The sequence below is a fragment of the Dipodomys ordii genome, unplaced genomic scaffold (assembly GCF_000151885.1).
Source record: "Dipodomys ordii isolate 6190 unplaced genomic scaffold, Dord_2.0 Scaffold47, whole genome shotgun sequence".
In the NCBI taxonomy this organism is placed as follows: domain Eukaryota; kingdom Metazoa; phylum Chordata; class Mammalia; order Rodentia; family Heteromyidae; genus Dipodomys; species Dipodomys ordii.
In genome coordinates, this window is record NW_012267263.1 from 2111197 (window position 1) to 2127248 (window position 16052).

Here is a 16052-nt window from a genome sequence, read left to right on the forward strand (position 1 = left end):
TGCTTATGTGGTGCTGAGGAATCGAACCCAGGGCCTCAGGCATGCAAGGCAAGCGCTTTACCACTGAGCCAACTTCCCAGCCCCCCAATAGGTTTTTTCAGTGATTTTATTCCCCATTTTTCAATCTTACAGCAACTTTTTTCCATGCCGAAGTCAAACCAAAGGATTTAATTGTGCTAAATGAATGGAAATAATGTATTTAGAATATCCTTTTTTGTACATTCCTTATACAGGGCAAAATAAGCAGTCATTAATATGCAGGTACTACTTTACACTTTCTTTCCTGCCAAGCAATACAGTATTTTTGTGGCTATTAGGCCAAGATATAGTTGTCATTTCAAATAGTGTTTTCTAATTTGTTCAAATTCTATCTCAGGAGTCACCTAATAACAATGGAAAGAGAAATCCCATTTGTTATATGAAAAGTCACACAAACCTCTCCATATGGAATCAAAGAGCAAATTCTAAAATCAGCCATTGAACATTGATTGACTCCGTTTAGGTGAATTAATGTTAGAGATAAAGGAAAGAATCACATCCTAATTGGCAGTAATTATCCATCTCATTTGTGACATTAGGCTGTTTTTAGGAGACATGGTTCTTGGCTTACATTGAAAATAATCTGTAAGAAGTATATCTGGGGCTGGGAAGGTGGCTCAGTGGTAGAGCACTTGCCTTGCATGCCTGAGGCCCTTGGTTCAATTCCTCAGCACCACATAAGCAAAATGAAAAAAGCTGGAAGTGGCACTGTGGCTCAAGTGGTAGAGCGCTAGCCTTGAGCTGAAGAGCTAAGGGACAGTGCCCCAGAGTTCAGGCCCCACGACCGGACCCAAAAAAAAAAAAAAGAAAGAAAATTTTTCAAAGGTCTCAAACTGTTGTGCTTGAATTTTTGGTATGTTTGGTAAAGACCAATAGCACAGTAATTTTCTGCAAGTTCATAGGAAAAATAGATATAAATTATATTTTATGTAGCAATTGTTATCATAGAATACAATTTTGAAACTATTGTCCAAGTCAGCATAAAAAAGGAATCCCAGACTTTGTAAATATCGAATGTGTGTATACGCATATGTGCACACAATGTGTCTATCTCTATTTTTTTATGTTCCAGAAAATATGGTGACAACACAGGGTACATGTGCAACTTTAAACTCTCATGAAGAAAAGAGGGTACAGCCTCCTAAAGACAGAAAATTCGGGTATAGTATGTTCTCCATTTCATTGTAGCTTTGCATTTTAAGATGTAATTGAACACCTAATTTAAACCCTCAAGGGCTCATGGAATTTTTCTTGACTGGTATGTTTTAAGTGAGAATTGTGTCTATGAATGTGACCATAGTGATGAGCCTGAGCACTGGCTATATCATGACAGTGATCAAAGCAGCTGGGGTAACAGAATTCTTGTGAGAACATTTAACAAAACTGACTTCCATTCAATTTCAAGATTAAAACTGCAAATCCTCTTACCAGACAAAGACCATTGCAGAGCTGTGCCAACACATAATCACCCCTTTATACCCATTATCATTTAAAAAAAACTAGTAACTTTCTTTTAAGAGAAGGAGATAGAGTGCTTAAGCCTCCTTCAGTGTTGGTGCAAGGTACAATACTTTGCAGGAGTAAACTTCTTCCATATTTGATAGACCATTCCATGTAATCAATAGTAAAAGTAGCTGCTTTCTTAAGTACTTATATTCTAGGCAAGGTGCTTATGCTTTTCATGTACTGTGCCCTGTAGTTCATCCTTACAATAACAGAGTTGTGGGAATTATTCTCCTCTGTTATAGATGAGCAAATCACTTCCAAGAGGAATAAATTATTGACCTAAAGTCATAGGCCTTATGGTTTATGGAACTGGAATTTGAACCCATATTTTTTTTTCTTCAGAAACCTTGTTTTTTCCATCATGCTAAGCTATGTTACCAAAAGAAACAAACAAAAAACCACTGATATGATTTTCAACTGACCGGCAAGATCAGTTTTGCATTAATTTTATTATCAGTATGTTGGCCATTTTCTACGTGTTTTCTCTTCATTTTCTGGTGAGAGGCTTGTGCCAACAAGAGATTGCATAGCATGGTGTTGTTCTGTACTGTTACCTGGAGTTTTCCTAAGTCCAGGCAAGTTTTTGATTCACAAGACTACTTTAAGCCATAGTTAAACTAAAAGAAGCCAGGTGACAGTGTCTTATGCCTATAATCCTAGCTACTCAAGAGGCTAAGATATGAGGGTCACAGTTGGAAGCCAGCCCAGGCAAGAAAGTCTTTGAGACTCTTATCTCCATTAAACCACCAGAAAACCAGAAGTGGAGCTATGGATCAAGTGGTAGAGCATTAGCCTTGAGCAAAGAAGCTCAGGATTGCCCAAGCTCTAAGTTCAAGCCCCAGGATGGCACCAGAGGTGGGTGGGGAGGAAAATTTAACTTAAAAGAAATAGAACAAAAATCCAGTGAGATGCACACTGCCAATGGTCTATTTTCTTTGATGCTTCCCTACCCTCTATAACAGTTAAACTGTAAGGAAACAAGACTTATGCCTCTTGCCTTGTTTCCCACTGGTTATTTTTAGGACAAGGTCTTGTTTCCCACTCAGGCACGCAGACTGCTGAGCCTCAGTCTACATACTTTAGTCTTTTCATAGTTGCTGGGATTATAGGCATATGCCACTGCATCCATTTTCCTCCATGGAAATGGAGTCTCGTGGAGTTTTCTTGTCTGAACTGTCCTGGTCCTACCATTCTCCCAACCTCAAACTCCCACATAACTTAGGATGAAGATGTGTATCACTACACCCAGCTGTGAGTTGAGGTAGAATCTTGCAAACTTTTCTGTCCAGGCTGGCCTTAAATCACAATTCTCCCATTCTCAACCTCCTAAGTTACTAGGATTGTAGGCATGAGCTACCAATGCCTGGCTGTGAGGGTTATTTTTTACCATAAGCAATAGGTGACACAGTGATATTCTATCTTTTTAGATATTCAGAAGAAAAGAGCTTAAAATTCATTCTTATGGAGAGAGTTTATTATTTGTGCACCAACAATAATTTGGATACTCATATCATTAGAAAGCAATGTGTAAGGGTTTGGAAGCCCTTTTTTATTGTGTATAAATACCTTTAATATCTATTTAAATAGTGAATAAGTTATTAAAATCCTTGGAAGTAGTATAAGAAACCTGACAGACAGGTTAACATCACCAATGATAAATCGTGGTGATACATGTTGATGCCACAGAAGGAGAACACTGTGCTGCTCTGATCGTCTTCCCAAACACCAGTCATCACAGTGTAGATGTGAGAAAAATATCAGAAACCCAGTTCTGTTAAGGTCCTGGGATGAAAAGCCTTGTCAGAATTGTCACTGGAGAGTAAAGAGAGAAAAAAACAGGCCAGCTAACTACAACATCATATCTAGGACTGGATCTTGGAATAGGAGATGGACAATAGTAGAAGAACTGACAACATCCAAATGACAGTTATATTGAGTAGCAAAGTGCAAGTGTTTTTTGTTAGTTTTCACAGAAGTACCTTCTAATAGGAGCTGATAACATTAAAGGAAATTGACAGGAATTTTCTATCATCCTTACAACATTTCTTTAAAACGATTCCAAAAGAAATTTAAAGAAATTTACAGTAATGGAAGTGTGACAAGAAGTAAAACTAGCAGCATATTAAATTACATATATAAATTTACTCATGTGAAAATAAGCATTTATATATTTGTGGATGTGTATATGTTGATGCAAGGGCATATGTAAGTGGAGATATACAATCAAAAGTCTCTTCTTTGTGGTTCTCCATAGTTCTGTTCTCTATACTGAACCACTGTTCTAGGGAAAAAGCAAGGTTAGTTTCTTTTAAGACATCTTATATAACATGTGGCTGATTTGTTAGCACTGAATTCACATCCAATGAGACAGTACTTCCTGCCAAGTGAAGGTTAACTAATACCTATATTTTCTCTACAAGCCACTTTACAGCCTTCCTGCACTTAGGTGTATCAGACTGCCCTTCAATACTACAACAAATTGAAGACATTTTAATAATGAAATCAACAACGAAAAAACACAAGAATACAAAAACATGACCCTATACCCCAAAAAAGACAGTATGAAAGTAAAGCAGTGAGTCAGAGGCTGACCTGGTTTTCACTTGATACTGGGAATATGTATGTTGGTTTACTCAAATTTGTTATTGCTCTCTGCAAATCTGAAAATGAAAAATGCAAAATCACATGAGTATTCATCTTGTAGTTATGCATTAATGTTAGCATGTAGGTGAATTCACCACTGTGAAATTGATGAATGAAGAATAACTTTGCATACATGTACTACCATGCACACACATGTACATATGCATGTGTGTTTATAGAAATGAATTAAGATATTGAATTATGGCTGATATTTTATTTTTCTCTCAATATCATGTAAGAAATCTTCTTAAAATGAAGTTAGACCTGATTACAGTAGCATTCTTAGATGCAACTTGAGGGAAGAAACTCATTCCTCTCAATTTTCTACCACTAATACCCTGTGTATCACCTCACTTGTTTAAGACATTATATGTCTTTAATTTTCATTTCTATTCATATACTAATTTTATGTATTACTCTAAAAATGATTTAATCAACAGCCTGTGAGGCAGTTTTGAAATGGCATTCCTAGAATGGTAACTAACAGGCAACTGTTTTGTGAAACTTTCATGTGATCAAATCAAATAGGCTTCTAATCACCTTTCTTTGTCTCTTATACTTCTCACATATCTAGTGTAATTCAAGACAAAAGTCCAGTACAAACATTCCTGCGTGACATGTCTTCAGCATCTGTACATCAGCCTCGCCAACCTGCTATGGGTGATGTGCTCACCCATAATGCAGTGGGGGTCCATGAGGCTCGAAAACATAGAGGCAGTGACCTTGACATCATGGAGCACTCATCAGATGCCAGCCCTGCACTTCAAGCTCAATGGACACAGATTAGTTCACTTGGGAATGTCAATGCTGCAAGTATGCACAGATGTTCAATTATAGTCTTGCTATAAGAACAGTAGCATGGACTGGTGCCGGTGGCTCATCCCTATAATCCTAGCTACTAAGGATGCTTAGATCTGAGGATCGCAGTTCAAAGCCAGCCCAGTCAGGAAAGTCTGTGAGACCCTTATCTCCAATAAACCTCTAGAAAACCAGAAGTGGTGCTGTGGCTCAAACAGTAGAGCACTCACCTTTATCTGAAAAGTTCGGGTACAGCGCCCAAGCCCAGAGTTCAAGCCCCACAACTGACCAAAAACAAATAAACAAAAAAGAACAGTGTGGGAAAAGCTGTTTTGTGAAAAACATCAGAACGAGGACTTGCACATCACTGAGTAGAACACATGCTCAGAACAGAACTCATGCCTGCATCTCAATTCCGTTTAGTGGCAATACATTTGAAGGGCAGGTCAATCTGTTTTAATCTTAAATGATAGCAAGACAACTATTGTTAAAAGAGGGAATTAGCTGGATGCTAGTGGCTAGCACCTGTAATCCTAGGTACTGAGGAGGCTGAGATCTGAGGATCACAGTTCAAAGCCAGCCCGGGAAAGTCCGTGAGACTCTTATCTCCATTAAACTACCAGAAAAATGGAAGTGGCACTGTGACTCACCTGGTAGAGCACGTGCCCTGAGCTGAAGAGCTGAGGGACAGCCCCAGGCCCAGAGTTCAAGCCCCACGACCGACCAAAAAGAAAAGAGGGAACTAGAACCTAAGGTCCTATAATACTATTTCCCCTCATTTTACAGACAAGTCAGTATTGCATTTGTGGTTGAGAGCACAGACTGCAAATAGACTACCTAGATTCTAAATTGGGTTCTAATGTTAGCACTCCCACCTAAGTAGTCATGTGACCTTGACTAAGATTGTGTGAAGCAGAAGTAATACTAGTATCTACCTCGTGGGATCATTGGAAAAACTACATGAACATTGGTTCCTTAATAAATGTGAAGTGATCTGAACACTGTTCTATACATGCTTAATTCTAAGGAAATGATAACCCCCTAGTGGGTAAGGCTTTCAAAAATTTCATAACACTCTTGGAGAGAAGGCTTTGTCTTCCCTTTAAAAAGTGTTTTTGTTTTTTATGGAGCCAAAGCCCATCTCCTATGTGCAAGTTGTACATAGTTAGTATAAATAGTTTGTCAATGCTAGAGTGTAGAGGAGTTGCTCTAGCCTAGTATGTGAGAGGCCTTGGGATTGATTCCTAATATTCATACTCATGTATGTGCGTATAAGTGGAGAAACAGTTCAAGAATATCTGTGTCTGAGCACATTAGAAGTAACTAATGTCCAAGTGTGTCTTTAGACACAGTTGTCATCATTAAAGTTGTGATCCAGTACCTCCATAAATTCAGAAAGATGTAGCCAATTGATTCCCTTTGTCAACAAATGAATATTGGCCAAACTTATAAATTTAAAATGGCAATAAATACACTGAAATATCAGTTCTGACATTTGAAAAAAGTTTATTATTGAATTAATATTCTATTAAGATCAAAGCTTTTGAAAACTTTTTAATGTCTCAACTTGCTTTGTCTAAAATTTTATTAGAATAATTTGTTCCTTTTTTTGTTCCTGTTTCTCTTAGAGTTTACAGTTGAAAACCCATGGGATAATGACTTGATTCTCAAACTTTTATCTGGACTTTCTAAACCAGTGAGTTCATATCCAAATACTTTTGAGCACCAGTATAAACTTCCAACCATCAAGCCTAAAACTGAGTTCCAATTAGGTAAGAATTAAGAGAGAACATAATTTTGAATTCTTTGATAACATGAATAAAGAAGATGCTAAAAGTAATATATCCTGTAACACATGGAGAAACTAGTGAAATCTGAAGAAAGTGTGGCATTTAGTTAATAGGAACATACTATGGATCTTTATTTGTGACAAGCCTGCCATAATTATGTAGAGTTAACAGGCCAGACTGGAGTGGTTCATGCCTGTAATCCTAGCTACTCAGGAAGCTAAGATATGAAGGTTGTGGTTCAAAGCCAGCCCAAGCAAGAAAGCCAGGGAGACTCTTATCTCCAGTTAACTATCAAAAAAGTCAGAAGTGGAGCTGTGGCTCAAGTGATAGAGCACTAGTCATGAGCAAAAAAAAAAAAGCTCTGAGACAGTGCAAAGGCCTGAGTTCAAGCCCCAGGATAAGCACACACACACACACACACCTCAAAACAAAAAGTTAATTGTAGGGCAACTGGCTGTATACTATGTAGAACTTTGTCCTTTTTATTCTGTTGTAAAAACACATACATTGTCCCTAACTTTGTTTATTAGCTCTTTACAAAAGATTTTTTACATGTTCTTACCAACATCTCGAAAGTCATACAAAGAGGAAGCACGAGTACCCTTTCTAAAATGTGAAAACCTTGGTGAGAGGGAGACACATGCCCAAGGCCATGCAGCTCAGTGTCCTGAGCCAACATCGCACCTCTGTGCCAGAGATTTGTTAAGAAGCCTCTTTGGTACCAGGTCTTTCTTTCACTTTTTTCTAGACCTTCCCCTATTTATTTTGATTCATCAGAGCAGTTGAAAACCAAGAAAAATTGTACAAATTCTTTATTGTGTAGTCACTAATGATTCGGGCCTTTTCTCATTTTAACACTTTTTTTTCAAGGTCCTTCGCTGGTGTATGTCAATTGCCTTCTTGGAGAAGGAGCTTTTGCCCAGGTCTATGAAGCTACCCTTGGAGATGTGAATGAGGTGAAAAATAAGCAGAAATGTATTTTAAAGGTAAATGATCTCAGGGGGTTCTTGTTTAAGCAATATAGAAGTAAATTTTATAACAGGAGTTCTTTGCCTCCTTTTTTCCTTAAACCTATGTTTGCATTGAGATCTGTAGTGAATGATTACATAAGAACTATCCTGTGAAGACTCAGAACTGCCTTGCCACTAAAATTATCCTGCAGTAGTAAGCCCCATGTTGTAAAGCAGTTCATAGATTATCATCTCTCTTTATAACATGTCCTTTATTGGAATGGAGCTTGCTTTCTGGGTATCCTACCCAGAATGTGAAATGGAATATGAATGTCATGGATCTGTTTTGTATTACAGATCCAGAAGCCTGCCAACCCCTGGGAATTCTACATTGGGACCCAGCTAATGGAGAGACTCAAGCCAACCATGGAATACATGTTTATCAAGTTCTATTCTGCCCACTTATTCCAAAATGGCAGCATATTAGTAGGAGAGCTCTACAGCTATGGAACATTATTAGTAAGTGTTTTGTTTCCACGATATGGTCATGAATTTGAAGTGCATTTCTGCTTTATGCCTTGCACCTGTCTTTTTTGGTTGGAACTTTTGCTGGACAGGAAGGTGAAGCAAAGCCTTTTTGACTACAAATTTCATGTATCCTCCACAACCAACTCAGGGTGTCACTTTCATTGTTTCTAGAACGCCATTAACCTCTATAAAAATACCCCTGAAAAAGTGATGCCGCAGGCTATCGTCATCTCTTTCGCTATCAAAATGCTCCACATGATTGAACAAGTTCACAGCTGTGAGATCATTCATGGAGACATTAAACCAGACAATTTCATCCTGGGAAACAGGCAAGTGCTTTGTAACAGGCCTCCTTCACCCTTCTCTAGCAGCCACTTGCTGTTTGTGCTCAGGCATCTTGACCCTTGTTTTTGTTTAATCTATCTAGATTTTTGAAACAGGATGATGATGGTGATTTAGCTGCTGGCTTGGCACTGATTGACCTGGGTCAGAGTATCGATATGAGACTTTTTCCAAAAGGAACTACATTTACAGCCAAGTGTGAAACTTCTGGTTTTCAGTGTACAGAAATGCTCAGTAACAAACCATGGAACTACCAGGTATGGGAGTAAAACAAGAGCTTTGAAAACTTTTTCCTCTCTCTCTTATCAGATTTTCAAAATGAATTTGGGATTCTACTTAGTTTGAACTAGTGGGTGAAGCAAAAGTCAAACTTATGGCTGAGGGGGAAGATAGAATTACTCCTGAACAATATACCTTTCTCAAGTCTGTCATCAGCAAAGGGAAGCAAATGCATTGTCAAAGTTTGACCCTAGGAAAAAGCACTGATTTGTGACCTTTCAAAAGGAAGTCATGCTACCAGGATCCAGCTTCAGTTGTAGATGAAAGCAGCTTGGTTTCCTTTTTGGGCCAGAATTAGCTGGACACCCCAGCCTATTGACTGTGGGCAGAATTGAGCCAGTGTTTCACACATCTGGCCATTTTCATAGGTAAGTAAATGAACCTGACTGCTATAAGATACTGCTGCCAGATGTCCTCCCGATTACCTTATCCAAAAGATTGCATCAATATTACCCTAAAGAAATACGTCACAATTTCCATCAAAGTTAGTTATCAAGTAAAGAGAATAATAACTAGGACAAATGTAAAGTTTGAAACTAGGTTAACAAAATCTCTACCCAGTTTCCAGGTGGGTATAAACTCGCTTTTCAAGAGCCATAGTTAAAAGGGGCCAATAAGACCTCCACCTGCACAAATGCTAATCTCCAATTTCCTCAGGCATGGAGGGGGACAGACAGTCTGTTGTCTTACAGACTTTGGCCACAATGGAGGGTTCTTTTCAGTTATAAACATCATATAACCACCAGAATCTCAGTGGAGGGAGTTGGAGCTCCCAAGCAAAGCAATTCTACTGTTGTATTTGCTGCATGCAACAGAATAAAAGACTTGGGAAGAACATTAACTAGGTCAAGAAGCACAGAGCTTTCTAAGGGGCCACCTCAGGAGACGAGGGTGTTGCTCTCCCATGGAAGCTTCAGGCAGGGCCTAGACAAGCAGTGAGGCATCTCAGTAGCTTTCAGAGAAATCTTTAAAGCCCTACGGTTATATAACAGTGTCCAAGTTAAAAGTTACATATTTATAGGCTCGTGTGCAAATTACTACTGAGTGACATGCACCTGTGTTTTCTCTACAGATTGATTACTTTGGCGTTGCCGCAACAGTATACTGCATGCTCTTTGGCACTTACATGAGAGTGAAAAATGTAGGAGGTGTCTGGAAGCCTGAAGGTCTTTTTAGAAGGTGGGGCTTGGCAATAGTGTGACAGTGAAAAGAATAGATATAGCAGAATGGTGGTGGGTTTTGTCTGGCAGAAAAAGGAGTTCTGTTGCTGCATGGAAAACCTGTCTTAGGCATTGTGGTGAAAGGTCAGTACTGACACAGGCAATGCTCAGATCGCATGGCGCCACCACTGCTGTTTCCCCACATGTAAAAGTAGCGCAGCCAAGGGCTGCTCAGTAGAGTAGCTCAGTTTCAAAAGGGCCTGGGTTCCATCCCCAGCACCAGATGAAAAGGGCCAGGAGCAACCAGTGCTGCATGGCATCACTGAAAATTGCCAGCTGCATGGTTGGATACTGTGAACTCCAGTGTTTCTCTCTACCCATGGGAGGGAAGACTCACCTAATGTCACTGAGCCTCAGGATTTTCCCATGTGTTTTTTTGTCTCTGTAATGGGAATAATGCAGATTCTTCTCAGATGTTTCTCATAAGAAGCAAAGGAAATTATGAAGGTGCTTTGAAAGTTATATAGTAGGAGGACACAGCTTTCTATTATAGGACAAATTTTAAGTCCCCTCCTTTCCTGAGTTTAGTTCACTAACAGTTTGTTCTGATCTACACAATTGCAAGAATGGTCTGGAGCTCATCCTGTCAATGTGGATGGCTCTTCCAGAGTTGCACCTTGTGAATGTACTACCGGTGCTCTGTAAGGTTAGGTACATTTATGTTCCTTATATGACTTATACTTCCTTTTCTTAATGCTTTTTTTGTTTGTTTTGTTTTGTTTTTGTTGGTCTTGGGGCTTGAACTCTGGGCCTGGGTGCTGTCCCTCAGCTCTTCAGTTCAAGGCTAACACACTACCACTTGAGACACAGTGCCACTTCCGGCTTTTTCTATTTATGTGGTGCTGAGGAATCGAACCCCAGGACCTCTCTCATGCGTGTGAGGCAAACGTTCTGCCACTGAGCTGCCTTGCGAGCCCCACCTTCTCTTAACATTTTTGAGAAATAAAAATCATACAGAAAAGTACTCTCGGGAGAGGCTGGGAAGGGATGTGAAGGGTAAACCAAAGGAGGAGGCTGCAATGCTTGGTAAGAAATGTACGCATTATCCTGCCCATGTAATTGTAACCCCTCTGTACAGTATGTTCACAAATAAAATTAAATTTAAAGAAAAAAAGAAAAGTACTCTCATACACACAGCTTACTGGAAGTTTACATGTTGATATTCTTTAAAAACCAAAACTTAACACTTGGATTCTCCTCACTCTGCCCACCGTCTTCCAAAACTGAAAAACAAAAAAGTAGTTGGTAATAATTTTATGAAATGTCATGTGGTATTCACAGATGAGGTTCAATCTCTTCAGGAAGACTAAAACAGCTATGTTTTATTCTGCATAATGAATCATCAGATTGAGCATTCTTCCTGCATTCTTTATCGTGCTCATAATGGGAGGATCAGATGGTTGTTCAGAAGGCTTCCAGCTCTGGCAAGTGAAGGGAAAGACTGAAGCTCCCCTCTACAGGTCCGGTGACCAAGCTCTGGAGTCCAACTTCAGCGTGGTGTTTTCTTCATAGGGGCTTCTCACCAAGACATGAAGTTTGCAGTGTCTGGAACTCTAAAGACTGAGCACACTCAGGGCAGTGCAGCCTGTCTGCTGTCTGCTTGGTCCTGGCTTGAGCACAAATAAGCTCTTGCAATATGGCTGCATTATGAGATTCTGACTATTCCATACTACTCACAACCAGCCAAAAGCAAATAGCTTTCCAACCATGTTTCTCAAACCGAATGTGTTCAGATATTTGGTTGGATCTTTTGTTTCTCTTGTTTATGATGGGTTCAGTGCTTACATATTTTTTTTTCTTTTTTGAGGGGGGGTTACTGGAAAAACTCAGGGCATTGTGCTTGCTAGGCAGGCACTCTACCTCTTGTCACACCTCCAGCCCCCTTTTTGCATTGGTTATTTCTGAGATAGGTCTCACTTCATATGCTTGGATCCTTCTCCTTAGGCTTCCCCATGTCATCACTGGAAATGACAGACTCAGGCCATTGCACCTAGCAAAGGCTAGGCTTCCCTCATAGTTTGGGGTAACAGGTATGCATTACTGTGCCCAGCCATTGGTTAACATGGAGTCTGATAAACTTCTTTTATGTCTGGGCTGTTCCCAAGTCATGATTCCTCAATCTCTGCTCCCAAGTTGCTAGGATTATGGGCTTGAGCCACTATACCTGACAGTTCTTCCATTCTCAATCAGTAAATGGTATTTAGGTAGGAATTGTCCTCTTATACCATCCAGGCTCTCAGGAGTCAATGTGTGAGCATATTGTATGTTTTGAAGGCTGTGTTTTATCCACTGTTGATGCTTTGTCTCTTCAGGCTTCCTCATCTGGAGATGTGGGAGGAGTTTTTCCACACCATGTTGAATATACCAGACTGCGACCATCTCCCATCTTTGGATTTGTTAAGGCAGAAGCTGAAGAACCTGTTTCAACAGCACTATTCAAGCAAGATCCGAACCCTGCGTAACAGGCTAATTGTGCTGCTCATGGACTATAAGCGTTTGAGAAAGTGAAATGCAGATGGGGACACTCTCCAGAAGACACTGTGTAAAGACTGACCTCTTACTTCAAACCTTGATTCTTTTTCACATTGATTATTTATGTGTTTGTTACAAATAAAGTCCATAAAACAGACCCATGTGATTTAGTTGTAACAAATACTCCAACCAAATACACACAGTGGGAGGTTGGAGGCAGCTGACTAATGGATCTGTTCCAGTAGGCAAGCATTTGTGACAATGCATGTGAACTTTCCCAAGAAGACACATTGGAAACCCTGACCTTTTTAAGCCAAAACTGGGCCAACATGACTTTGGTCCCTTCTGTGTAGAAGGAAACCTTCCAAAATACATTCAGAGTCTTAAAGTTTTTGTGGAAAAGAAAACAAACAATAAACAAAAAAGCTGTCTGTCTTTTACAGTACCATTCAGTGGAAAATCTCTATTCTTGGAAATATTTTTTTTGGGGGGGGCAATATTAGAGTTTTGAACTCAGGATCTTGATCTTGCTAAATAGGTACACTACTGCTTCTATTTACTTTAGAGCTAGAAGGGCCCTCAGGTTGCACAGATCTTCCTGAAAACATCTGCGGCCCACAGTCCAGGAGTGTGAGGTGAATCACTTCCTTTTGCAGTATCCTCAGCCACCATGGCATTGGCTATGGGGCCATAACTCAGGCCCTAAGTGCTGTCCCTTATTCCTTTCACTAGGCTAATGCTCTACCACTTTGAGCCACAGCGTCACTTCCAGTTTTCTCGTGGTTAATAGGAATAAGAATCTCAGACTTTTCTGCCCAGGATGGTTTTGAACCACAATTCTCAGATCTCTACTTCCTGAGTAGCTAGGATTACAGGCATGAACCACCACCATCCAGCTCCTTATAGTCTTAATTTGCATTTCTTCTATGAATTAAGCCAAACATATGTTTTTCAGCTATGTGTGTGTTATTTGCTGAGAACTCTTTATTGTTCTATTTCCTTTTAATTTGTAGGAGTCCTTAGTATAGGAGACAGATATTTCCATTTATTGTATGTCTCTTGAATAGTTTGTTGACACAAAAATCTAAAATTCTGCTTCATAGTCTTAATTTATAAAGCTTTAAGTGGCTTTCGATGTGTGTCTTAAATACGTTCTATGTAAGTGTAGAGACAAAGTTCCACTAGTTGTTTGATTTTTTTAAGTGCACTAATTTCAGTATTTATGATTAAATTACTTATAGGGTTTTTGTGCCAGGCCTGGAGCTTGAACTCTGATCCTGGGCACTGTCCCTGAACTTTGTTCAAGGCAAACTTGCTCTGCTACTTGAGCCACAGTTCTACTTCTAGCATCTCAGTAGGTAATTGGATGAGTCTCATAAACTTTCCTGCCCAGGCTAGCTTCAAACCATGATCCTCAGATCTCAGCCTCTTGAGTAGCTAGGGTTACAGACATGAGGCCAACTGGTGGTTATTTTATATTAGATATCCCATCCTTCCTTTTTGTAGCTGATAGTTTGAATACATGAAGCCTTTTGATTTCTGTGCAAAGCTTTTCATTTGATTCTTGAGGTTTCTGAATTAACTATCATAATGAAAGTAATGTTTGTACTTGTTATTTTCGCTCTAATTTTTTTGGTAGTTTTTTTTTTCTCTTCCAATAACCTGCACCTTAAGAGAGCTGTGTAGTATGGTACTGGCATGTTAGGTGCTGCTTTCATGGGAGCTCTTGTGGCCTTTATTCATTAAGCTTCATGATACTGGTTTCAGATACATTTTTAATTATGTTAAGTATTGATATTGTTGTTTCTATTCCAAACAAATGAGAACTATAACACTTCTACACTTCCTTACCCATATATCTACTCAGTGGGTCCAGCTATATACCATTTCACTACATGAACAAGTACCATAATTTATTATCCAGTCCTTTATTAGACACAGTTCATTGATTTCATAGCTTTCTTGCCACAAACACGAGTACAAGTGCCCTGTGGATAAACTACTTACTAGAATAGGATCACAAAATATGCTTTTATTTTGGAAATAAAAAGTAACTTAAATGGTCAATTACACACTCAACTAGTCAGTTGAACTAGATGGAAAGTAGATGGTGGCTGCCAGAAGCTGGACAGGGAATGAGTTTCTGCTTTGTGGGATGGAAGCATGCTGGAGCTGAGCTGTGGTGAAGGCTGCATGACAGTGTGAGTGTATGTTATCATTTAGATGAGTGTATCCCCAAGGCCTGAGTGTTGAGCTCAAGCTGGTCTGAAACTAACTGAATCAGAACTGTGCATATCATGTATGTTAATATGGTTGCATTTTTTTTATTGGTCATGGGGCTTGAATTCTAGGCCTGGGCACTGTCCCTCAGCTCTTCAGCTCAAGGCCAGCACTCTACCACTTGAGCCGTAGCATCACTTCTGGCTTTTTTCTGTTTATGTGGTACTGAGGAATCGAACCCAAGGCCTCATGCATGTGAGGCAAGCACTCTACCACTGAGCCACCTTCCTAGTCCTTATAGTTGCATTTTTAACTGGATGCCATGATATATTGCTTATAGACTTTTCAGGCTTTTACATTCAGTTGTAATTGGTTTGTTAGTACACACACACACACACACTCCATCCCAATCATGTTTCATGATTAATAATCTATCCACTCATGGATATATACGTAATTTCACATGATCAAATAAGGTAATTATGAAGTAAACATGTTTATATAAGTTTTCTGGGTTTGGTTCTTGGTTTTTGTCTTTTTCATATGTGAATCCTTTGGGAAGAACTTCAGAGTTCAATTTAGTGGAGGTTCCGGGAAGATGGCAAAGGAGAAGCTGGAATCTGAACAAGCTCTCGCATAGAAAGCAGTTTTAGAGTTCCAGTGAACAGTCCTAAGCCAGAGAATCACACCAAGTGTGCCATCACAGGACAGACAGTTAGACAAGAGAGGGGAAGCCAAGGCAAGGAGACACTTCTGAGCGCTTGCCAGCAGCCGCGGTGGCGGCGGCAGGGTCACGGTGGCGACCGCAGCTGGGGCCATAACTGAGCGCTCACACAGAGAGTCCGGGACGAAGGAGCCAGATGCATCAGGTGAGCGGATTCTACTCAACACCAGCAAGAACCAGCAAGGAGCGGACATCTTCATCCTGTAGTTTGCAGACCAGAGACGACCCAGGATCCAAGACTCAGCGTGAGTAGAAGCCTGACATCCTCACTCCTTCTCAGGAAGCAGAGGAGGGAAGGCCACCCCTCCCCTCCAGCACCGGTGATCTCCATCTTGGATACTGAAAAAGCTCGGAGGAGCTGCCAGCTCCAACTCAGGCCTTGGAATAAAACGAGTCATTTAGCAGGTCACAAGAACTTAACGGCGAAGTGACTTGCCAGACTCAGCTCTATCCAGGGAAAAGTCACCCAGCTCAGGCGCCAGCCATTGGAGTGGCTTTTCTCACTGGGTAACCAGAGCCAGAGGCTGCCCCTACCTCTAGC

The 16052-nt window shown here is 40.1% G+C and overlaps 1 protein-coding gene across 1 annotated transcript in view; it reads left to right on the top strand.

Moving 5' to 3' along the window:
- Bub1 (BUB1 mitotic checkpoint serine/threonine kinase) overlaps nucleotides 1-12642 on the top strand; it is a 42413-nt gene extending 29771 nt beyond the window's left edge. The window contains exons 17-25 of the mRNA XM_013019718.1: nucleotides 1112-1199; nucleotides 4763-5001; nucleotides 6615-6758; nucleotides 7647-7762; nucleotides 8084-8245; nucleotides 8426-8583; nucleotides 8682-8853; nucleotides 9948-10054; nucleotides 12408-12642. Of these exons, the coding sequence (XP_012875172.1) occupies nucleotides 1112-1199; nucleotides 4763-5001; nucleotides 6615-6758; nucleotides 7647-7762; nucleotides 8084-8245; nucleotides 8426-8583; nucleotides 8682-8853; nucleotides 9948-10054; nucleotides 12408-12603 (1382 nt within the window). The 3' untranslated portion in view covers nucleotides 12604-12642. The remainder of the gene's footprint in view (nucleotides 1-1111; nucleotides 1200-4762; nucleotides 5002-6614; nucleotides 6759-7646; nucleotides 7763-8083; nucleotides 8246-8425; nucleotides 8584-8681; nucleotides 8854-9947; nucleotides 10055-12407) is intronic.
- Nucleotides 12643-16052: the final 3410 nt, after the last annotated feature.